This window comes from Podarcis bocagei, assembly GCF_964188305.1.
Source record: "Podarcis bocagei genome assembly, chromosome: 2".
NCBI lineage: Eukaryota > Metazoa > Chordata > Lepidosauria > Squamata > Lacertidae > Podarcis > Podarcis bocagei.
This window is the reverse complement of record NC_138126.1, coordinates 100734873-100760842: the sequence shown is the minus strand read 5'-3', so window position 1 is coordinate 100760842 and position 25970 is coordinate 100734873. Positions and strand designations below refer to the sequence as shown.

The 25970-nt window shown below is 42.2% G+C and overlaps 2 protein-coding genes across 2 annotated transcripts in view; one reads left to right on the top strand and one right to left on the bottom strand.

Moving 5' to 3' along the window:
- Window positions 1–400: 400 nt before the first annotated feature.
- LOC308581873 (uncharacterized protein) overlaps window positions 401–25970 on the bottom strand; it is a 34354-nt gene continuing 8784 nt past the window's right edge. The window contains exon 3 of the mRNA XM_081184651.1: window positions 401–629. The gene's annotated coding sequence lies outside the window, so the exon portion shown is untranslated. The remainder of the gene's footprint in view (window positions 630–25970) is intronic.
- LOC308581872 (ankyrin repeat domain-containing protein 40-like) overlaps window positions 23206–25970 on the top strand; it is an 83179-nt gene continuing 80414 nt past the window's right edge. Inside the window, exon 1 of the mRNA XM_081184649.1 lies at window positions 23206–23316. Coding sequence (XP_081040775.1) covers window positions 23315–23316 — 2 coding nt within the window. The 5' untranslated portion in view covers window positions 23206–23314. The remainder of the gene's footprint in view (window positions 23317–25970) is intronic.

Below are 25970 nucleotides of genomic sequence, written 5' to 3'. Positions count from 1 at the left end.
AGGTCCAGTCGTGGCTGACTCTGGGGTTGTGGCGCTCATCTTGCTTTACTGGCCAAGGGAGCTGGCGTTTGTCTGCAGACAGCTTCCGGGTCATGTGGCCAGCATGACTAAGCTGCTTCTGGCAAACCAGAGGAGCGCACAGAAACGCCGTTTACCTTCCTGCCGGAGTGGTACCTATTTATCTACTTGCACTTTGACGTGCTTTCGAACTGCTAGGTTGGCAGGAGCAGGGACCGAACAATGGGATCTCACCCCGTCGTGGGGATTCGAATCGCCGACCTTCTGATCAGAAAAGTCCTAGGCTCTGTGGTTTAACCCACAGATGCCCTAATTTGAATTGTGATCACAGCAGAAGGAAAGGGTTAAAATCCCCCCATCTCCCCCAGGCCTCCTACCCCAGCTGTTTACTTTTTAAAAGGTCATTCTCACAGTTACGTGAATGGTGTTGCACCTAGCTTCGCCCTGTATTTTGGTGAAAATAGAAACTCTCAGCAGGTGATGTTTATAGGGCAGTCTTATAGTGTCATAACCTTTTGGGAATAAAATCCATTCATGGTGTTGCTTCTAGTAAGATCAAACACAGGCATCTGCAGAAGAATCAGCGTTCAGAAGGGGAAATCTGAGCAATACTGCAAAAAATAAAAATAAATCACTGTGTGAGGAAGAATGATACTTATTGTGTGAATGAAATTTCCAAGTGACCTGTCTAAGAAATTGCCGCTGCCACCATCCTGTGCTCTGCTTTTATAGTTGCTTTTTGGAGTGCTGGGCCCAAAGTTGGAACATTGTGCTAGGTTAGGGGGCCTGATACATTCTGCACTGCAGGCAATGAGCTTTAATAAATAAATAACCTCCTGAAAAGCTATGGTTGTAGTTCAGTGTATTGCACTGGCAAATAATGAGAAACAAATTTCTATATCAAAGAGATCCAAAAATAGACCAGGGCCAGGCACAAACACAGTCATGAAATTATTTGTCCTTGATCTCCTCAGTACGTCAGATTCAAAGCCAGGCCTCCTGCTTCCACTCTGGCACCTTATCCTCTAGACCACATTGACACAGCAGAATTGTCCATATAAATTGCTTAGAAATTGTTTGTCTTGCCTCCCCTGCAAATTTATAAGCAGGCCACACAATGTACTCTTCCAGCTAAAAGGAAATACCTGCAGAGGCTCCATGTTCCTTGCTCAGCAGAACATCATTCATTTTGTTTTGGTTAGAACTTTGTGCAGAGGTCCTTTTTAATTTTAAAAATAAAATAAAGAGCTACAGGAGAGCTGTTGATGTAGGAGAAGTTCAACAACGAGCATTCAGTCTCTAAGGAAGTTTTATTTAAAGTGTACAGTCACAAAATGGTGTGGGCTCAGGGTGAGGTGTCACTCCCAACGTCACCAAATGTTGGGTAAGCCATTGTTTTCTAAATGTTTCTCCACACAGAAAATGTGACAGACGGGTAGAGGCGATTGGATTCATCTCAACTTAGTCCAGCAGACAGTTTAGTTCTGAAAGATACGCCCAGCAATTTTCACAGTGATTTCTGTCTGAACCAAAATTGGCAGCCATTTCATAGAACTGCTATCTGGGTGGGTATAGTAGGACAATTATTGCCTGCACCTAACCACAGATATGAAAGGAAAGGAAAGTGGACATCTAATTTCCCTGAGAAATTTTTGTCTCATCTGTCATTTTCTGAGTCCCTAGAGAAAAGCAATGCATGCCATATGAGAGCATGGGAAATACTATGTGCTGTTGTTTTAAAGCCAACCTTTTTGTCCTCTGTATTTAAAAAGTGGATCTTATTTGAAATGACATGGATATGTTGAAAGTATTCACTGACCTTTGCAGGTCATTCTCTAAAAATGGATTTTATCACTAGCATCATACCTATACATGCTCTGAGCAGTATGAGTGGTGTGAGTGACAACTTTTCCCCACATAATGGACTGGAGCGGTGGAGAAGGACCTCTCTCTCTCTCTCTCTCTCTCTCTCTCTCTCTCTCTGTGTGTGTGTGTGTGTGGGGGGGACTATTCTGCTGTTTCCATCTTAAAAATAATAATTGCTAGAGGACCACAGCAGGGGTGTGCATAGTTAGGAATAGTGAATCTGACATCACAGAACAGTATTTCATAGACTGTGTGGGCATCAAGAGAATCTTCTCACAGGTCAGTCCTAAAAAGCTGAGCAGAGCCAGCTCTGCCATTAGTCAGACTGAGGCAGCTGCCTCATTCAGCAGAAGCCCCCAAGGCGGCAGCCTCATGGGTGTGCTGTCTGCCCCACCACCGGTGCAGAAGCGGCACTGGTATTGGCTGAAAGCACACAAGATCTTATAGAGCATGCAATATCTCGTGCAATTTTGCTGAGATCTCACCCATAGTGGACAAGATCTCACCTGAAACTGATGCTGCTGGCAATGCCTCTTCTCTGCCAGTGGCAGAGGCGGCAGGGCAGGCAGAGAAGTGGTGCCAGCAGCTGCAGGTATGGAAGCATTGGCGGCAGCAGCAGAACAAGGCAGCAATTCCTGTTTTGCCTCAAGTGGCAAAACAGGAGGTGCCGCCCTGGATCTGAGCATCTGCGGTGACATGAACAGTACTTTGCTCAGTAACAGCAACTGCCTAGGACTGGGAAGGGCAGTGCTGTCCTAGCAACTGGGATATTCACTATTAAGAAGAAAAACTGTCTCTGAAAGCCCTTTTGGAACTGCAAGAACACCCAAACAAGCTTGCAATGGGTTTGTGGAGGAAAATGTTGATTTAAGCATGTTAGGTGCTGACTAATCAATGGCAGGGCATCTGGAAAATACATTGCAACATATGGAAGGGCAATTCTAATCCATGTTAATGATTTTGGGTGCTAAGCATGTATTAAACAATGGCAGTGAAACAGACCTTCCAAGTGTCCCTATTTTTCAGGGACGTCCCTGTTAGAGAAGCCGTCCCGGTTTCTGATTTGATCCTGGAATGTCCTGCTTTTCCTTAGGACATCCCTATTTTCATTAGAGAAATATTGGATGCCCCTGGTATGGTAGGATGCCCCTATTTTCAATGGAGAAAGTTGGAGGGTATGGAGTTATCCGACCTACGAGCCATCTGAAGGCAATCCTGTATAGGGAAGTTTTTTAAAAAATTTTTTTGTTTTATTATGTTTTTATATATGTTGGAAACTGCCAAGAGTGGCTGGGGCAACCCAGTAAAATGTGTGGAATATAACTAGTAAAACTATTAATATGGAATGGGACGTCCCTGCTTTCATTGGAGAAATGTTGGAGGGTATGGTGAAACAGTGATGGTAGAGCTAGAGTTGGGGGTGTTTAGTTCAGATTAGTTCATACAAAAATAATACTGAAAATCTGCTAGGGATACGATGCTCTGCCTAAGAAACTAATCTCTCTCCTTCTCCCTGCTCCATTAGTTACAGGACTAAATTTGATATAAAATGGGAAAAGAGGGAGGACCCGAGTTTGCATTGGTTGCTGGGGAATAAGCATCCCATTACCTATCACAGGTTTATAGATGACTCTCACCATTGTAGCTCATATGCTTATTACTACTCTGGCAATGCCTGCGAAGTTGCATTAGGAAGAATGGCAGTGCATCAGACACAGTCTTTTTAAAACATTACCGGAACATCCTATACCTCAATATATAGCTGCAAAAAATATCCATTGTGGAAAGACATGTGTCTGTGTGAAATGCTTCTTTAGGGAAGCTATGCCTCTTGCAGAGCAGCAACACACATGTGCAAACAGAAGAAGCAGAAAACACACACACACACACACACACACACAACCCCCCCACTGCTATTCTTACAAGTGTTCTGTGTCTCTCAGATGCTGAGCCTGCAGAAACAGTAGATGGTGCTGTGGGAGTGTTCCTGGAGATACAAGGGAGTGATTGTTTTTCAGCTGTAACAAATGCTGGCAGCTAGGATGTCCTTCCCACTACAAGTGGGCCTGGTAATGGATGGACATTGGGATCCCATGCTTTGAGACAGATGATATATTTCCAGGTTTCTCCTAGTCCTGAGCAGGCATGCTGATCTTCTCTCTATCATTCCATTTTTAGTTTGTGCTGCCAAAATGAGCACAATCCAAGCCAACAATATAATCTTCTTCACTGGATTTTGCATTGAACATTTCCCCCCCATAGCAGGCCTTCCACATTGTCACTGTTGTGTCTGGGTTGGAAGATGTTCTCAGTTATGGAGCAATGTGGTTTTAAAAAATACAAACCTGCTAAAAAATAAACAATTTCTCTTCTCCACATACCACAAGTCCACTTTTTATGTACCCACTAGCAGTGCAACCTAGTCATGGCTGAAGTGCAAACACAAAGATTCCAGAAGGGTTAGAGTTGGCAATTTTTGTCCTCAAAGAATCTGCCACCTTGAGGTAATCACCTCTGAACATGTCCAGAGTGTGTTTTCTCTATGGAAAGAATCTGACCTTGCTTCCCTTGCCAGAAGCTACCTGGTCATCAGTCATCAGACATTAGATCTGGTATTCAGTATCTGTTTATTGTTATGTTATGTATTTTGTGTTTTTATACTGTAAAGGGTCCTGTGATCTTCAGATGAAGGGTGTTAGTTAGTTAGTTAGTTAGTTAGTTAGTTAGTTAGTTAGTTAGCTAGCTGTTTGTTTGTTTGTTTATTTATTTATTTGTTTGTTTGATAATATATCACTTCTGTTTTCCTGCCCAGGGCAAAGTAGTCAAGCAACTGCATTACAGGCCAAGAAGCAGTCTGGAATAAGACCAAGAGGCCTGGACTCTCTTTTAGGTGGTTGCTTTGGCTGGTAAACCAATGTTCACACTTGGTTCACACTTGTTGTATAATAATTATTTTATTTTATTTTATTTTTATTTTTACCCTGCCCATCTGGCTAGGTTTCCCCAGCCACTCATCAGATGTGACCTGCCAACAGTATCAGCCACTTTCATACTTCTCTTTTTAATGGTTTGATCTTATGTGGTAGCATCATGCACATACATACACATTCTGAACACATAAATGCCCTATATACACGCACTCAGGTAGTCCCCACACAGTGCTTTTGTGTTAATGTGTTTATTGTGATAGCTCAGCTATACGTATCGATAGGAAAAGTGGAGTGGGGGGAAGGTCTTCTGGATTTTTTTCTCCAGCTCTGCATCCTTCAGTTATGACAAGAAGATAAAATGATGGCCCAGCTCAAGAAATTCTAGCCTGCTGGGAACCCTAAAAAAAGAATGTGAGACTTAACCCCTTATGATTCAAACCTTATTTATTAAATATGTGTTAGCCTTTATTAGTATGCTCCCTTCAGTTCTAATGATTTAAAAAAAAACAACCTCAGGTACTTCAGTTTCAGTTTCATAGAATATAATCATAGAGGTGGAGGCAGAAGAGTTTTCTATCTGATTTGCAATAAGTTCTCCCTGTTCTCTGGATGTGCAATGCAAACAGGCAAATCATTTGGTCACCTACTGACCCATGAAACACGGGTGCACTTCAAAGAGGAGTACTGTACTCTGCAATAAAGATTAGTTTCAGAGCAGCCAGAAAGAAAGAAAGAAAGAAAGAAAGAAAGAAAGAAAGAAAGAAAGAGCAAAGTACAATGAGTGCAGTGCTCAGGGACAAGTTTGAATGAATGTTCTCTTATACTATAGCTGGACATCTCTAAGCACTAAAAGTGCAGGTCATTTGGAAATGTTCATTTTAACACCAAGTCCAACTGTGTCTAGGGTCATTGCAAGTCAATAGAAGGGGTCAGGTTTTGGGGGCCCAAGTTGAGCAGGGGCCCCAGGCTCTCAGCTGTCATTTTTAAAAAAGAGAGTAAGCTGACCAGACGTTTCTCAAGAAAGTTAGTGCGCAAACCATGGAAGCAAGCACTTGGCAGGCAGCACCATTGCTAAGGACACTTAATCACTTAGTTGTTGTTGCTAAGCAATCAGCGAAAGGCACGTTGACCACTCCCACCTGCCCCCCTCCCAGAGCAGCAGAAGCTGAATGAGGGAGGATATTGGGGTATATTTCTTTAAGCACTTTCCTCATGATGTCCACATTTGCTCCCCAAGTGTGCTGCCTTTACAGAATAAAACACAACTGGCAGGTTTTAGTATGATTTACTTTAAAGTAAAAATAAGTGAGGTTGAAATGAGATAGGTTTCCTCCCTACTGATTTTTTTTTAAAGTGACATCAAAATCATCATCTCCCCCCACCCACAATTTTCCATGTTCTCTACACAACCACAAGTGGGCTGCTTGTCATCACTGGGCTGTTATTTATTAATATACAGTAACCATAAAACAAAAATGCAAAATGAATCAGCAAATACAATCATAAAATTATTAAAAACCTTACTGATGCAACAAATTAGAACTCCTAGATGCTGTACTTTAACCCAAGGATGTCAATATTTGTATACTGAGGTTGGCAAATTTTTTCTGCACATATATGTTTCGCTGAGAGTTGTGAAATTGCACATACACTTGTTCAGTTTTTGTGTTTTGGATTTTCCTCCCAGGAGCTCAAGTCTATGTACATTGTCTCCCCGCTTTGTCATTTGATCTTCACAACAACCCTTTAGGGTTGGGTAGGAGAGTTGGCAGTTCAGGCATCAGAGTTGTAAAACTACACAGAGTACTTTTTGCTTGCTGTTATTTAATCAGGGTTCGTTTGGGTATTTTGCTGTAAATATCAGGACTATGAAATGTAGTCAAAGGCTGCTTTTCTAGCTTCCTTTACATGAACTGTGAATAATAATAATAATAATAATAATAATAATAATAATAATAATAATTTATTATTTATACCCCACCCATTTGGCTGGGCTTCCCAGCCACTCTGGGCGGCTTCCAACAAAATATTAAATGACATTACTTAAGAATATAGGAAGAGCCCTGCTGGATACAGCCAATGGCCCATCTAGTCTCTAGTCTAGCAACCTGTTCTCTCAATGGCCAACAGATGCCCGTGAAAAACCTGCAACCAGGACCTGAGCAGAAGAACATTCTCCCCTTCTGTGGTTTCAAGCAACTAATACAGTGGTGCCTCGCAAGACGAAATTAATTCGTTCCGCGAATTTTTTTGTCTAGCGAATTTTTCGTCTTGCGAAGCACGGTTTCCCATAGGAATGCATTGAAAATCAATTAATGCGTTCCTATGGTCAAAAAAGTCCAAACAAAGCCAAATTTGGTACAACAAGAGTTTATTAAGTGCTCTTTAAAGTCACACATACTGTAAAGAGCATTTCAAAATTCAAACCCAGAATTTTTTTAAAAAAACAGCAGAGTGGCCCAATGGTCACAGAAAATCATAAAAATGCAGGGGGGAAAAAACCACAAGCTTCCAGATTCTTGCAAACCCCTCCCCAACTGTTCCCCCAGCCACCCAGCACACAGAAATTCAAATCCAGAATTTTTTTAAAAAAACAGCAGAGTGGCCCAATGGTCACAGAAAATCAGAAAAATTCAGAAAAAAAACACAAGCTTCCAGATTCTTGCAAACCCCTCCCCAACTGTTCCCCCAGCCACCCAGCACACAGAAATTCAAATCCAGATTTTTTTTAAAAAAACAGCAGAGTGGCCCAATGGTCACAGAATATCAGAAAAATGCAGGGGGGAAAAACACAAGCTTCCAGATTCTTGCAAACCCCTTCCCAACACCAAGTCCTTGAATTCCAAACACCCCAACCCAAAATCCAACCCCCCCCCAAAAAAAAAGTTTTAAAAGCTTAACTTACCAAATGGCAGCAAAAGAAGCTTTGGAAAAGCTTCAAAAATCACCAAAGTCTTTAAAAACCTCAAAAAAGGCTACTATGTACACTGCGTTCTATGAGTTGCTCCTCGAAGTCAAGTCGCAACTGTATTAACGGTGTTAAGAAAAAGGAAACAAACTTGCAAGACATTTTCGTCTTGCAAAGCAAGCCCATAGGGAAATTCGTCTTGCGAAGCAGCTCAAAAACGGAAAACCCTTTCGTCTAGCGAGTTTTCCGTCTTGCGAGGCATTCGTCTTGCGGGGCACCACTGTATTCAGAAGCATACTGTTCTAACTATGGAGGCAGAAGCATAACCATTGTACCCATTTGCCACTGAAAGCCCTTTCCTCCATGAATTTGTCTTTTAAATCCACCCATTTTGGCCCTTACCGCCTCCCACGGGAGGGTTTTCCATAGTTCAACTATGCACTGTATGCCATATATTTGCTTTTCCGCCCAGGAGCAGAAGGTTGTTTACATTTCCCTCCCCACATTTCTGTTTGCAACAGCCCTGTGAGGTAGGCTAGGCTAAGTTAACAATTGTACATAAGGAGCAGCCCTTGTCCATAGATTGTAAGGAGGTGGGAGCAGAATAAAGGGCCCCTCATCCAAATACAGTATCAGTATCAAACTTTATTTTGGTCACAGACCAGCATAAGATAAAACATACGGATAAACTGAACACAGAAGACTTAAAACAGGTAAGGAATAAAAAAATCTAGTAATAAAAAGGTGATTAGATCATACATACTTAAAAAGATAGAAACAGGGACAAACAGTTCAAAGTGACTGTAAGGGAGGGAGTGTGAAGGAGCACAGGTCTTGCATTTTGGGCCTAGTTTGTGGCGCAAACCATCCTTTGGCGAATATCCATCACGGCAGCACAGAAACTAGCAACTCAGTATGTAACACCTGTGTTTTCATCTTGAAGTAACAGGGAGGTATAGAGTTCTTCTGTGCAACCTGGGAATTTGTGTGGTATAGGCAAGATGAACCTAGCTCGTATATCTGTATAGTATTGGCAGTGAAAAAAGACATGTTCTGTTGTTTCCAGTTGCCCAGAGCCACATGGGTATTTCCTCTCCTCGTACACCCCAAATACAGTGTACCAGGCTAGGAAATCCTGTTGGCATCCCTGACACTGTCTATGGTAGGCATATTCTTTTGTGCTGGCAGAAGAAGCGCTTGTCGGTTTTCAATTTGTTAGGCTAAAGTAAACAAAAGCTGCCTTTGTGGCAGAAAATACTAAAGCTGAGTGTGTTGGGTTAAGAGTTTTAGTTAGATGTCCAATGAATCTGTGATGAATTCCTTGGTCTGATTTGTGTGATTCAGGGCTCTCATTTCCAGAAAAGTTACCAGTGTGCATGTTTATCAGTCCCATCATTGGGGCTGCAGCTGCAGGGGATTTTGCTCTTCTCTTGCTAGACTGATAGGCTAGGAGGGCTGGTGGAGTCAGAGCCATAAATATAAGCATTGGTGCAGGCTACCCCAACCTGGTGCTTGCCATATGTTCTGGATTCCAACTTCCAGCATCCCTGACCATTGGCCATGTTGGCTAGGACTGATGGCAGTTGTACTACAAAACATCTGAAGGGCACCAGGCTGAGGAAAGCTGCATCAGCATGTTGATGTAGAAAAGTATGAGAAGCCAGTGAAAAGATATAACAACAACAACAATAGAGAGCCAGTGTGGTGCAGTGGTTAAGAGCGGTAGACTCGTAATCTGGTGAACTGGGTTCGCGTCTCCGCTCCTCCACATGCAGCTGCTGGGTGACCTTGGGCCAGTCACACTTCTCTGAAGTCTCTCAGCCTCACTCACCTCACAGAGTGTTTGTTGTGGGGGAGGAAGGGAAAGGAGAATGTTAGCCGCTTTGAGACTCCTTTGGGTGGTGATAAAGCGGGATATCAAATCCAAACTCTTCTCTTCTTAATAATAGTAAATTTTATTATTTATACCCCGCCCATCTGGGTGGGTTTCCCCAGCCACTCTGGGCAGCTTCCAGGAAAATATTAAAATACAATCATTCATCAAATATTAAAAGCTTCCCTAAACAGGGCTGCCTTCAGATGTCTTCTGAAAGTCAGATAGTACTTTAATTCTTTGACATCTGATGGGAGGGCATTCGACAGGGCGGGCACCACTACTGAGAAGGCCCTTTGCCTGGTTCCCTGTAACTTTGCTTCTCACAGTGAGGGAACCGCCAGAAGGTCCTCGGCGCTGGACCTCAGTGTCTGGGCAGAACGATGGGGGTGGAGACACTCCTTCAGGTATACTGGGCTGAGGCCATTTAGGGCTTTAAAGGTAAGCAACAACACTTCAAATTGTGCCCGGAAACGTACTGGGAGCCAGTGAAGGTCTTTCAGGACCAGTGTTATGTGGCCCCGGCGGCCACTCCCAGTCACTAATCTAGCTGCTGCATTCTGGATTATGTGTGGACAACATGATTAAAGTGAAAAGGAGCAGAAATCATTTGAGAGAAAACTGCTGCTTTGTTTTACTAAGGATCAACTACTTTTAAATTGTGTTTAATTGCCATAGAGACATCACTGTTGCAAATCAATTACTTTGTGTGTATGGAGTTGTCTAAGGCTAAAGAGCAGGAAAAAATATCCATGTTTCTCAAGTAGGGCCAGTACTTTCTTCCCCAGCTGTCAAAGTCAGAGGAAAAGGCAGCTGAGGAGATGTTTTGAATAAGCAAGCCTATGACCCCATCCGCGCTATATTTTTAAAGCACCATGGTGCCACTTTAAATAGCCATGGCTTGCCCCGAAGAATTCTGGGCAGTGTAGTTTGTTAAGGGTATTGAGAGTTGTTAGGAGACCCCTATTACTCTCAAAGAGTTGCAATTTCCAGAGTGGTTTAACAATCCACTTTCACAGGGAACTCTGGGAATTGTAGCTTTGAGAGGGGACCAGGGGTCTCTGAACAACTCTCAGCACCCTTTACAAACCACAGTTCCCAAGATTCTTTGGGGGAAACCATGACTGTTGAAAGCAGAATGATACTGCATTAGACGTGTAGTGCAGAGGGGGCCTATGATGTTAGAGGTGCAAACAGCTATTTCAAGTGTATGCATGTGAGGGCATGGGGAGTGGTAGTACAGACATATGATTATGATTACCAAAGTACAGCAGAAAGTGCCATATGACAATTACTGCCTCTTCCATTGCTCAAAATTTTGGAGTGGTATTCTCAATCCTAAAAACTTTCATGGATGCAATGATATATTTTGAGGGTTTTGCACTTGTAAAGTGCAAAGTGATAATGCCCCGTTCCATCTTACTTATTTGCTTATACAAAATGCCATATGCTATTTTTCATACATGGCATGGCTGGCTAGCTTACAGAGTGGATCTGCCTCAGAGGGTATTTTTGGTGTCTCTCCCAGACTCCTATAAATTTGACAGTTTAAAAACTGTTCTGCTGAGATATCTCCCACCATAGTGTTGTAGTGTACCCACTGAGGTGCTTGCAGGGTACCAGAACCTCCAAAAGTTGGACACCTCTGTGTTGACTTACCTTGCACAGAAGCCTCTCCTCTCTTTGGTGCAGCACCACTGCAAGAAGATCCTAGAGCAGGCATGGCCAAACTTGGCCCTCCAGATGTTTTGGGACTACAACTCCCATCCTCCCTAGCTAACAGGACCAGTGGTCAGGGATGATGGGAACTGTAGTCCCAAAACATCTGGAGGGCCAAGTTTGGCCATGCCTGTCCTAGAGCATGTCTTTGGCTGGCTGCCTTCCTATATCTCCCCTACACACCACAGGGTGTGTCTGCTCACCCACCTGGCTGCTTGTATGGGGCATGTGCTGTCTGTATGTGTGCCTGCATTCACATGTCCATCTCTGGCATGCAGCCTTCGGAGGGGTGGTAAACTCTCTATGCAACCCTTGGGCCACAAATGGTGAGCCACCCCACATATATGGCATTTTTTTACAAAGCACACTTGAACATCCCTTCCACTGTTTATACTTGTGAATGGCATTGTTGTGTGAATCAGACTGATTAATCTGTGGGGTAAAAACATTAAAACTACTTAATTCTTTTTATAGTTTCATGGCTAATGTCACGTTTTGTGGCAACAAACTCCATGCTTGCTGAGCAGCTTTAGTTTTCCACTTTGCATGAGCCCTGATTTTCAGAAGTGGCTGGCATCCTTTTCTCAACCCTGGGTATATATGTGTGTGCTTTCACTCTTAAATGTTGGGTCCAGATATATATATTTGAAGCATCTGCTTTGTTTCCTATTTCCTAGTGATACCGTGAAAGCTAGTCATTTTACAAAGTGCCATGGAGATGCATGTAGCTGTCTACATGAGCTGTACGTCATCAAATACGGAGATGAGTTTTGTTCTTTAAATGAGTCATCATTCCCTTTCTGACCTACTCTTCTAATTGCTAGTCATTTATTCTTTGGGAATTCATTATCCCCGCCAGTAGCTTTTAACAAACAGGCAGCAGCCTGGAGTGGCAGGTATTTGCCTCTGAGGTACCTGATGTGTGTGACCAATTAAAAGTCGTTTAGAAACCTGACAGTACTTTGCCATGGTTCCACCACCAAAAATGATCCTCCATTCAGGCCTCCTGCATTTCACATGTTGTCTTTGTTCCAAGGTCAGCCCAGGGCAAGGCCATTTAACCGACTGAGAAAATTCTGATGCTGAGCAATGTTCTAGTTAAATAAGAGGCCTTGGGAAGGGATTCTCTTGAAGTCCCTTGTCTCTGTCCGTCTGCATTTCAGTCTCACTAACTGTGGTTTCAGGGCAGTGATTGGACTGTGTGTGTTGAACATTGCCAAAGGTCTACACATCTTCCTTCATAGGTCTATTGCTCCCACATTCCCATGAAGGAGAAGATTCCCAATATATGTTTCTTTCAGAGGAAGGAATACCGGAACTCTTAATGTTTTCCATAAACCTTTCTACTGACAAAAGTTACACAGCTGTGGAGATCAGGCAGAGACTGTTACCGCCCTAGGCAAAATCAGAGGTTATCCCCTTGCTTGGATTCGTACAACCTCAGTTTCCCATTGTAGTTTTGCTCATGTCTGCCTCAGCTGCTTCTGTGGGTTCTGTAAGGGCTGCAGTCCTAACCCCACTTATGTGGGAGTAAGCTCCATTGGATTCAGTTAGACTTACTTCTGAGTAGACATGGCTAGGATTGCATTGTTAAGGGCACTTCTAGATGAAGGCAATTTAGCAGCACTTTATCATTGCTAATCTGCTTTAAACTGGAAATGGAATAGCAACTTTGCTTCCAAGCTTCTAATATGCTGTGGTCGAGTGGCAGGCTCCCTTTCCCTTGCTCGAAATATCAGAGGTGACAGTGGAGTGGGGGCAGTTATTTTCATTTTAGCCATTATATGTGAGAAAGGATTAAATGCTCCCCACCCCATGAGAAATGGCCAGCTGAGCAACCCAGGAAATGGCTAGAGCAATTTAACAAGCTGCAATAGCAGTATGAGAGGACATCTACATCTGAGAAAATTGCACAATTGCACTGCTATTCCACTGAGTTTTGTTTTGCCAGACTTTCTGAACTGGGGGGGGGGGGGTCCAGAAGCTGAACTGGGAAAACATGAGAGTTGGATGTTTTGTCCCCAATGTTGTTCTTATGTCCCCTAAAAGTAAGTGAATGAAGCCTGGCTATTCCACAGTAAATGCCCAGTGTGGAACCAGGCTAAGAAACAGTAGTTATTTCACATAACTGTGGTTTGATAAAAGGGGCAGAGGTGTTTGGAAGGTGCTTGTTTCCAAAATCCTGAAGCTTACACTGTACTGAGGTTTATACTGTAAACTGTGATCCTCAGATGAAGTGTGGTATATAAATTTAATAAATACTAATACTGTAATAATATTCCTCCTTTTTAAAAAGAGTTTGCTGTGTACACCTTTAAAGCACACTCAAAACACTTTCCCTCAGAGAATTCTGGGTACTATAGTTTGTTAAAAGTTGCTGGGAAGTGTAACTGTGAGGGGTAAATCTCAGGGCCCAGAATGCTTTGAGGAAAAGAAGATGCTTCGGATGTGCTCTAAAGATATAGTGTGCATATGTAGCCTTTTTTTTTTTTTTTGCTGCGCTATGTGTCCTTCACCAAGTTCCCAGTTGTGTCTTCAAAACTCTGTCAACACAAGGACATGGTGATGTAGAGTGACCCATGCAAGAGGTCCCATATGTGTTCCATGGCTAAGGTTTTATATACTCCTGTTGCTGTGCCGTGATTTACTCCTGGGTGAGACACCTTGATCATGAAGGAATCCTATCTTCTGATGATATGGGGTAGGAAGAGTGTGCTGTTGTTTTGGGCTTTTCACTGACTCCACCAGGAGTTTTTGATTTTCCAATCCCTACTTTGCTGACACAGCATTAGAACGGGGCAGGGGTTACCTTTGAACAGGCAGAGGATTTCATCTGAACACCATTCCATTTTTGCCACACCTCCGGCTCCACCCATTGGAGAGGACTGTTTGATGTAGTGTTCAGTTACATGACTGAGAAAATCTGGGCTCAAATCCCACCTCAGCCATGAAACAAACTGTGACTCTCTTGGCCTGCCCCACCTTGCAGCAGTTTTGTGAGAATAAAAGTTGGAGACACACCACCCTGAGGAAGGGTAAGGTTAAACTATACCGTAATAAATAACACACCCACCCCTCTGCTCCGGTATTTTGTTACTGCACTCTTCCACTCATGTAACATAGGTAAAGGTAAAGGGACCCCTGACCATTAGGTCCAGTCGTGGCCGACTCTGGGGTTGCGGCGCTCATCTTGCTTTATTGGCCGAGGGAGCCGGCGTACAGCTTCCGGGTCATGTGGCCAGCATGACTAAGCCGCTTCTAGAGAACCAGAGCAGCGCACAGAAACACCATTTACCTTCCTGCTGGAGCGGTACCTATTTATCTACTTGCACTTTGATGTGCTTTCGAACTGCTAGGTTGGCAGGAGCAGGGACTGAACAACGGGAGCTCACCCCGTCACGGGGATTCGAACTGCCGACCTTCTGATCAGCAAGTCCTAGGCTCTGTGGTTTAACCCACAGCGCCACCCGCATCCCCCTCATGTAACATATTGCCATGCAAATGTAGTTTCAATATGCAAGCATCTTTTGTGTTCCACTTTCAGAAGGGAATGTAGCAGTGATCCTGTCTCACCCAAGTGAGTAAAGTATGGAAAGGCTGTAGCCATAGTGTTAGGTTGATAAATGCCTTGGTGTGGTGCATTTCCAACAACAAATGGCAAGCTTAATGCCAAGTACAGCACGGCTGTTTTCTGCTGTGGTTGTGCTCCAAGATACACATCAACCAAGATCTGACCTCTCTGTTGACTGCCTGTGCATTGGGTTGTGGGCTTCCTGGTTAATGATTGCAGGTGCCCCTTCCCTCCATTATGCTAAGGTCATGGTTATTCTTCCACTCCCATTCCTTATGCTGCATTCAAAGCACAAGGTGCCTCCAGGGAGAGGTAAAAGGTCAGAGGGCTGGCATGCCTAATTGCTACAGCCAGCAGAATCTGAGATCTGTGTCCTTGCTGTTTATCTTTAATTTCATCAAGGTTGGCTGAACCAACCTCTAGGCACATAACCATGATTCTTAACATTGTTCAAATTAAAGCCTAGGCCAAAAAGAAAAAAAAGTCAGAGGCCCCCTTAGTACTCTCCAAGCACAAAAGGAAAGGCAAAGGTTTTCTCAGCCAAGTGAGCTCTGCTTGTGTGATGAACAAACAGGCCTTGTTCTTTCATTACACTTGAGAGTAGCCAGTTTGGCTCATTCCATTCAAAGAATCATACAAAAGCTTGATTAGGTATTTCAAGAGTTCATGTTTCCTCAGACTGCAATGTTCTTCTGAAAGGAACACACAAGGTCTCTGACATTAAGCATTCCCACTGCTGTGTTTGTTTACAGATCTGTTGCAACATCACAGCCCGTGTTCAGGTAGTAGTAAAGCCACCTATTGCACGGGAACCAAGTGTCTAAGATGGACCTCCTCCTCTAACAACCTCCTCATCGTCATTACCTGCCCTTGACCATAAGATCCCAGGGTGGATTACAGCAATTAACCTGTCCAACAACTACATCTACAGTCAGAGACTACTAGGTATCTAGGAAAGGGAAATTTTGGTCCGGTCCGACCATGAGGCAGAGTGAAGCATCTGCCATATCCTCTGGGGCCCCTAAACTAGGATGTTCCTAGACACAGTGGAAGTTGCTGTCCTGTCACCAGAGTTGAAGTAAGATTCAGCTGCCAGTTCAGTTGGATTCTGTATGTGGAATGTAAGAGCCCTATCTTGGCCTTTTCCTCAGGCAGCAAAACAATGACCCTGTTGTTTTCACATCCCTTTGTCACGCTCTCCACAGGGAAACTTACTCAGCACCAAACTTTTAGCTGCCAGGTAAAAACCTGCTTATTTTATTTTTAATAATTTTTTGTTGGTTTTTACACATATTTTCCAACATAACATCCTTTTAAACATAATTGAGAAATTTTTGCCTATCACAGCCTAAGACTTCCTTCAACCTCAACTGATGGTTTTCTAAAGTCTTTCTAATTATGCATTTTGTTACTATAAATACTGATATAAACTCAAATTTCCAATACATCTATTCTTAATTCTTCTCACAATAATTTTTAAATTACTCCTTACAAAACTTATTTTAACCCTACAAGCGATGTCAATTGGTAAAAACCTGTTTATTTACCTTAGCTTTTTTGTATGTATATGTTCTGCCGAAGAGAGCACAATCTACCTTAGCTTTTTAAAATGGCTGGCATAACATAGCCTTTCCTCTGCTGCAGCCATACTTAGGTGCCCCATGCCTGCAATTTGCAGTTGGAGGGCAATTCAAATGGGGATGGCGACAAAAGCAAAAGCTTAAAGTCCCTTTCCGCACATCATGGTCCTTATGCAGTTCATGCCCTCCCTCATGTACTATATTCTTCTTTTTCTTTTTTGCATGCTGTTTGTTTTTATACCAGCCACATTAGGGCCAAAGGCATTCACATGTCACATTTAATTGGACCTTGGCTCTTCATATTTTCTCGCTGTGTTTTTTTAAGCATCTGGTGTTATGTTATTATCTTTGGTCTCTTGTTTTTAATTCTGAAATTGGAAGTGGAATATATATATAAATAAATGTGCAGATTCAGGATGTCTTAAGGGAAAGCATATAGGATTTTAAAGACAGGTTGATGCTGGCAAATTTGGCACATCCTTTCCTTTCTCTAAGCACAAGGTAACAGCAGAACCTCCATGATTCTCAAAATTCCCTTGCAGCCACTTTTGCTGTGTCCCTTTACATTGCTCCATGTCAATACCATTCATGTAAGCAGTATTTGCTTTACTTCAAGATCTGATGGTTTGGATGTTACCCAAGTCATTTGGATAAATGAGGTTGAATTGTATAAGAATCATGGCTGTTTCCAAGCTAAATGTGAGTTTCACATGGCAAAGCATTCTCTCTCTCTCTCTCTCTCTCTCTCTCTCTCTCTCTCTCTCTCTCTCTCTCTCTCTCATGTTTTTGAGCATTGAAAACCCTCATCAAACCTGCCATTATGAATGAGAAGCTTCACAAATGCAAAATTAGAAGGTTACAAAAATATATCCTGGAACGAGGAAGGAGAGTTTGGGTGAGTCTGCCTACACAACATACATTTAAAGCTTATTACTTCCCCCAAAGATTCCTGAGAACTGTAGTTTACTCCTCACAATTTGCAGTACCCTTAACAAACTATATGTCCCAGGAGTCCTTGGAGGAAGCCATGGGCTTTAAATATATGGTATATACTACTGTCCCAACTGAGTGTGCATAGGACTGCAGCCCTGGGTTTCGGTTTTTTGGTTGCAAGGTTAGAAGGCCAAAGAAAGACGATAAGCTTGGAATTGCTATAAGGAAAGACCGCAAGGGATAGAACTCTACCAGCAAAGATAAGAGATGAAACCACAGATATGGGATTAAGCAGCAAATTGATCAAGATTCTGTAGAGGAAAAGAGATGTCTTAGATGGATTTAGCTGGATAGTAGGTGGATTTTTAGCATCCAATTCTGAGTTGTAGGAAATGGGACAGTGGCAAAAGAAAGTACATGATGTGTTTGTTTAGAGCACAGACAGATAAATAGAGAGCTTTCATCTAACATGAGGAGGGGGAGACTTTGAAGACAGCTTAAAATGCTTCACTATTTATCCTAATCACAGGGTGAGTCAGTGATAAATTATGTTTATCCAGTCCTGTATTCAGCTTTCTGTAATATGGTGAAAGAGCAGCTGATAATATAGTCATACAGTGGGAGCAGATTCTTACCCCTCTCTCCAAAAAGGGGCGGGTGGGGAGAATTGAGTCAGCCAAAATCATGTAATTATTATCTGAGGTAAGAAAGAGACATCATTTATTCCCAACCAGTTCTTAATGCAAAGTTATACACTGTGTAGAACTGCCCAGATTTCTCTTAAGAAGCCCGTGCCAGCCACTGTTAGGCAAGTGAGGGAACAAATACAAAGGGAATAAGGAACCAAAAAAATGAAGGTTTAGCTTGACTTGGAAAGTTGGCCATGACAAAAAAGAAGAGAGCTCCTTATATCCAGGCAGATGAGCTTGAAGATTTCATAGAGGTTCACCCTCAATCTGAATTTCTACTCTAACTAAAGAAAACACTTATCCAGATGCTAAAGTCCTGAAAGATAATAAAAAATTAAAAAATTCCTTCCAGTAGCACCTTCGAGACCAACTAAGTTTGTTATTGGCATGAGCTTTCATGTGCATGCACAGTGTATCTGAATAAGTGTGCATGCACATGAAAGCTCATACCAGTAACAAACTTAGTTGGTCTCGAAGGTGCTACTGGAAGGAATTTTTTAATTTTTTATTTTGTTTTGACTACAGCAGACCAACATGGCTAGCCACCTGTATCCTGAAAGATACATAGCTATTCCTCTAATTGCCCTATATGTGTCCATGTTGCAGAGGAAAAGCAGTAGCCATTAAGTCATGGTGTCCAGAAAGAAAAAAGAGTAAGAAGGTGTTTTAAAGGACGGGAAGGAAATTGTTTAGTGCACTGTGAATGGTTAAGGCTAAGGCAGGGAATGGACGGCCAGCTTCTGAATTATAATGAAGTTGGTGCCATCTGCCAGTAACAGCTTCATTGTTGTGGAACACATGCACTGAGGCATAGCCAGGACGCCCCACACAAAATCCAAAGGAAGAGGTAACATTGACAGGTGGGTTCCCACTCACCCTGTCTCTGATAACTCTTCTCGTTTTCTGTTGTCTGTTAGTATTTCACAAGACTGATCTAAGATGGCTACCAGAGGAGGGACTTTCCACTGGTGATGCCCTGTTCATGCAATGCCGTGTAAAATTGATATCCTTCATGGAAGCCTCCACTTGGATCAAAGAGCTTCTAGGACTGATTACAATTGGTGGGGGGGGGGAAGCAATGGCTAAAATGTTTTGATTTGAAAGACAGTTAAATTGATCGTTTAATTTACTCCTTGATGATACCTGATGGCTGCTTATTTTTATGTGTTTTATTACAAATATTGTGCATGTGTGTTTTAAATTCTATTCTCCCTCTGCAGGGTTATTGGGTTGTTCTTGTTTTTATTTTGATTATGTATTTTGTGATTTTATATTGTGATTTTATCCTGTGAACAGCCCTGAGACTTATGAGTTATAGGGCGTTATATAAATTCAAAAATAAATAAATAAGCTACTACTGATGTCAGTGAGTCCACCTTGAGTATGACTGACAACACCCATAACAAATATATACATATTCTCCTCCCCCCCCCCACCTAGTATATTCCCCATCTTGCCCAGCTGAGTCACTCCTTTTGTTTTAACGATTTTGGATTTTATACTCGAGAATCATTGTCTTCTTGCTCTTCCTTATAAATGCCATGAAGCCCACTAAGTGGCTTGGAGCAAGTTACTGCCTATCAGCCTACCCTGCCTCACAGGGTTGTTGTGAGGATAAAAGAGTTAAAGTGTGCATGCCACCTCCAGCTCTTTGGACAAAAGGTGGGATATAAGTGCAATACTAAATTAACTAACTGCAATCCTATCTTGCGGGGTCGAAACATCATCTGAAGTCAAACACAGTAAGATCGATATTTATTATATTCCTGCAAAATCTTCTCCTAGTAACCTAGCTGTACTTGCTATTACCCATACTCCTTTTACAGCTCATTCTACTACTATTTGCAGTTGAAAATGTATTAATTCGATTCTGGGCAATCTTTTCTTTCGCACATTAATTCTGTTGCAAAGACCTGCTGTTATTTCTTGTTTAACGTTGCAAAAATGAAACTGTATCTGCCTTTTGCTATATAACTACAACTCTAGTTCAAGTGATTGTTCCTCATCTTGATTGGGCTAATATTAGGCCTGCTGGTTCCCAACTTTTCATCTTCCCCTTATTTCAGCTTTGCTGCTTCTCTGGGCTTCTGTTCTGCTCATGTGTTATCTCTTTTTTTTCTTTTCTTATGTTGCTTTACTGCCCCCCCTTTTTCCCTTTTCCACTTGCTATAAACTCATTTTTACCATTAAGGCCCGTCATGCTCCTGCGCCTTCCTTGATTTCTCCTTGTTGTTCCATCTTGTTCTTCATGCTTTGTTTAATCCTATCTTCAGGCTAAGCCTCCTGCTTTCTATTGTCACTATCTTGTCACTGATCCTGTGGGCCTAAAATGGTCTTTTAATAGATATATTGTATAGGTGCAGAATAAATACGGTAAAATGTGGCGACAATCATGAAAACAAGTTTTCTTTTCTTTAAAAGTGAAACTGTGGCCAAATAACATTTGCCTCACCTTTATTAAAATTGTGTGAATATATCTGTTGCTAGATTAAACTGCTTTGAGGAGCAGATCTAGGTTACACATATGAAGTTTTCTTACTCCAGGTCAGCTTATTTATCCATCTAGCCCAGTGCTGTCTGTTCTGACTGACAGCAGCATTCTGGGGTCTGAGGCAGAGGCATTTCCCCTCATCTGATGTTTGATTCTTTTAAGTAGAAATGCCAGGGATGAAACAAGATTTTATGCATGCAAAGCGTATATTCTATCACTGAGTTATAGTCCCTTGCGAATCAATAGACAGGTTGATTATCCAGTGGTGTAAGATAAGATAAACTTTAAGTATTAGTAGGAATTGAGGTGGTATTGCAGGCTGTGGAAGACACTTATTCATTCTGCTGTGTTTATTCAACCATGTGAAGAGTGAATCAGTAACAAACTGTACAATCTCAGAAATTCCTTTTGAAAAAGAGACACTTCTGAGCCATTTTAGCAACTGCTATCTATTTTTCACTAGGAACTAAGGAGACATTGATCTCCATTTTGTGACCATTTATCTGCATTTTATGATCACACAATGCAGTTTGTGGCTTATAGTTGAACACATAAAATTCAAGTTCCTAAAATTTCCAGGCAGGTATTGTTTCACCTTCATAGCAGTTCTGAAATAGGTTAGATCCATTGAAGTCTAACAATGGTGATTTTTTAAAAGGGTTTTGTCATCTTAATTGCTTGCTTGTTGTATCTACTTCCGTTCTCATGCCTAAGGTATTTTACATTTCATTACAACCCTTTTTAAAGCAGATGTATTTTGTGGTAAAGGTAAAGGGACACCTGACAGTTAAGTACAGTCGCAGACGACTCTGGGGTTGCGGCGCTTATCTCGCTTCACAGGTTGAAAAAGCCAGTGTTTGTTCGCAAACAGTTTTTCTGGGTCATGTGGCCAACATGACTAAGCCGCTTCTGGTGCAATGGAACACCAAAACCAGAGCAGAACATGGAAACGCCATTTACCTCCCCGTTGGAGCGGTACTTATTTATCTACTTGCACTTTTGGTGTGCTTTCGAACTGCTAGGTTGGCAGGAGCTGGGACCGAGCAACGAGAGCTCACCCCATCGCAGGGATTTGAACCTCCGACCTTCTGATCAGCAAGCCCAAGAGGCTCACGGGTTTAGACCACAGCGCCACCCTCAGCCTATGTATTTTGTGGTAGTTTCCATTAAACTGGGAGAAGCCACCATTGAGTTGAATCCATACTGAGTCGTGCTTAACCTTCACAGCTTAAAAATATATTAAAACATCAGCCATCAAAAACTTCCCTAACAGGGCTGCCTTCAGATGTCTTCTAAATGTTATATAGTTGTTTATTTCTTTGACATCTGATGGAGGGCATTCCACAGGGCGGGCGCCACTACCAAGAAGGCCCTCTGCTTGTTTCCCTGTAACTTTGCTTCTCACAGTGAGGGAACTGCCAGAAGGCCTCGGAGCTGGACCTCAGTGTCTGGGCTGAACAATGGGGGTGGAGACACTCCTTCGGGTATACTGGACTGAGGCCGTTTAGGGCTTTAAAGGTCAGCACCAACACTTTGAATTGTGCCCAGAAACATACTGGGAGCCCGTGTAGGTCTTTCAAGACCAGTGTTGTGTGGTCTCTGTCGCCGCTCCCAGTCACCAGTCCTAGCTGCCGCATTCTGGATTAATTGGACTTTCTGGGTCACCTTCAAAGGTAGCCTCACATAGAACGTGTTGCAGTAGTCCAAGCAGGCGATAACTAGAGCATGCACCACTCTGGTGAGACAGTCTGCGAGCAGATAAGGTCTCAGCCTGCGTACCAGATGGAGCTGGCAGACAGCTGCCCTGGATACAGAATTGACCTGTGCCTCCGTGGACAGCTGTGAGTCCAAACTGACTCCCAGGCTGCGCATCTGCTTCTTCAGGGGCACAGTTACCCCATTTGGGACCAGGGAGTACCCCACACCTGCCCGCCCCCTATTCCCCCCAAAGCAGTACTTCTGTCTTGTCAGGATTCAACCTCAACCCATTAGCCGCCATCCATCTTCCAACTGCCTCCAGGCACTCGCACAGGACCTTCACGGCCTTCACTGGTTCCAATTTGAAAGAGAGGTAGAGCTGGGTATCATCTGCATACTGATGAACACCCAGCCCAAACCTCCTGATTAGATCTCTTGTTATGAAATTCAAGTAATTGCAGGTAGATCCAAGTGGGATACATCCTTGGAATGCTGGCATTGACCACATGCACCCTTGGAAAAATCAGTGGGCTAACCTCTTCATCTATGAATTATTACAGAAGGGTGAGGGAAATGCTGTATAGTCTGAGCACAGGAAGAGGAATCAGATCCTCTCTCCTCTTATTGTTGTTGCTTTCTATAAGTCCTTCGTCTCCTGTATGACTTAGTGGAACAATAAATCATTAGGGATGTTGACACTATGCAAGGGTTACTGGAGCTATGGTAATAAGAGATGACATGTGTGCTGATCTTCCCCTACCATGCGATTATTAAAAGCAGGGTGGCTCCATTGGGACCATGAGCTGACAACCATGTATATGAATGAAGCATGAGGTTGGTTCAAGTTTTGCTAATATCCAGGAAAGAAATAATTCAACAACTGAAGCTTGTGGCGAGCATCACCATGACTGATCTCTCAACCTTTCCAGAATGAACACAGGAAGAGCTCTGCTGGATCACACCAAAGATCTAGCTAAGCCAGAATCCTATTGACTACATTGGACAACCAGATGAGTCCAGTAAACCAACAAGCAAGACATGTAAGTAACAGCCCTTCTCTTCCTATTTTCCCTCTTCTCCTGTAATAATTGGTATTTGGAGGCATAAGTTTGCCCTTGAACCTGCAGGTTCCATTTAGCTTTTCAGCTACTAGCTGTTAACCGGCCTGTTCTCCATTCATTTCACTAGTCTCTGTTTGAAGCCATTTAAGCCAGTGACCCTCACAATACCTAGCGGCAGATGATTTTGTCAGCTAATTATGTGTTGTGCAAATATGAATTTCCATTTGCCATCCTGAATCTATTGCCAGTCAGATTCACCAAGTGACCCCAAATTCTTCTGTTATAAGAGAGGAAGAAAAATTATCTCTTTTCACTTTCTACACACTGCACACTTTTTTTACAAACCTCTTATCAGCTATTATTGTTGTTTTACTGATTTATCCCCTGTCCTTTTCAATTACAGGGACTCAAGGTGACTTATAGATAAATAGAAACAGCCAAAAACATTTGGGAAGGGGGGAGGGAACAATAATTTTAAAACAATTGAATAGAATTAAAACTATATAGAACTATAAAATATCTATTAAAAACACACAGGTAGTTACAATTAAAAAAGCACAGCACCAACCCTTTCATTAAAAGTGGTCAGTTCCCCAAAGCCTGTTGAAATAAAAAGGTCACCTGCCGGCAGAAGGACAAGGAGGGAGCCAGTCTAACTTCTCTAGGGAAGGAGTTCCAAAATTTGGGAGCCACCACTGAGAAGGCCCTCTCCTGCTTTGACAGTTGGTATCCTTTTAGGCTAGAATAGGGCTGCTTTCTTAAATCAGGTGGTTTCAACAGGCAGCACACTGGCAATTCAATTCACACAACCAGAGGCATTCATGTAGCACTGGTGGAAAAGAAACAGCACCAGTGACAGGTAGCAGTGCTTATTTGTTACTGTTTTTCCACCAACTGAATGAGCTACTGTAACTGCAGAATACTTAATGCTATGCTGCTTTGTGTCACTTCCAAAAAACAACCATACAAATAATCCTGGTGCACTCTGCCCTTGTAAGGTAAGCCTAACAACAACAAAGGATAAAAGCCATATATTTTCCAGAATTAGTAATCACTTATTGGAGAGGATGATTATAAAGGTCTTTATAATGAAGAAGCGGCACAGCTACATTTAGATAAATTGTCCCTTCATTCTGTTGCCAAAAACTTCACTAATATTTTATTATAAAATACTTGGTTTGTGTGGACTCCTGAGATAACATAGTATATTAAGAACTTGACAAATGAAAAGTCTTTCCCATATGCCACAGTTTGTCATTAGTGGCATTAGTAATTATTATCATGAATGGTAACATAAGCACACACTTCATGTAGTCCAACAGTCATAGAGGCATGCTGAAAGCTTGAAAAAGTACTGGTATTAATTAAACTTGGATGACTACGTTATGTACTGCCATTTTCCCTCCACATGATTGACACCTGTGTTCACCAGAAAGACTGTCCAAGGACCACAGCTGATATATTATTACTGAAAAGAATGGCTATCATGATTAATCACATAGATGAATAACAATGATGAAATATCACCAGATAAAATGTGGTTATCATAGCATGTGTGAAATTAAAGTAGTTGACTTGAAGTTAACAATTTATGTACTTCCTTTGGGTGTTCAGTTTTACATTATTATTATTATTTAAAAAGTACTCTCCCTTTTCTGTAATACAACATTGGCTTTTCTTCTATAAAGAGATCAAAATGTATTGTTCAGCCCACTTTATACAATGGGAGCAATTGTCAAGGTATTCACAGTATTGCTCCTGACTGTGAGGTGTTTTGAAAGAGCAAAAGATATCTGGGAAACCAGGTAGGAAAAGGTAGCTAATAAACTTCAAGAAAAGGGCTGTGGCTCAGTGTTTAAGACAAAAAAATGCTTTGCATGCAGAAGGTCACAGGTTCAAGCCCCAGTGAGGAAAGAGACATGGCTGAGTCCTTGAGAGCTCCAATACATATAGTACAACAATCCTCTGGTTTGATATAAGGTGGCTGCATATTTCCATAGTATGGGAGCTCAGAGATATGAAAATCCAAGTGACAGATCATAGGCTGCCTCTAGTAAGTTCAGTTATATCACACTTATTGCCCATTAGACAAGAAATAGTTGGAATTAGCATTTTAAAAGGGCTACATGGGTAGCTCATTGGCTGACCCTGCACCAGTCATTCTCTTTTGGTTGGCTTAACCTGCATCAAAGTGTTGATGTAACAAAATGGTGGAAGAGGAAAGAACCTTATATGCCGCCTTCAGCACCTTGGAGGTAGGGTGGTATAAAAATTGGGAAATTTCCAGAATCGTTATATTCATATGCAAATTTAAACAAATGTAATTGATTATGGCTCAAATCTTAACTCTGCTTAATAGAGAATAAGTGCCATTGAAGACAGTGGGACATATCTGAGTAGAATTGCCCTGCACAATTTCTTTGATTAAGCAACTAAGATAATTGATGACAGCCCTGCTTATTTTCTTCTTTCTTTTCTGTCAAACTTTAGTTCCTAAGATCTTGGGAAGAGGGACCTTTTTCACTTTAACGTATGGTATAAAACAAGGGTAGGGAACCTGTGGCCCTCCAGATGTTGTTGGACTTCAACTCCCATCATCCCATTGGCTCTGCTGGCTGGGGCACATGGGAGTT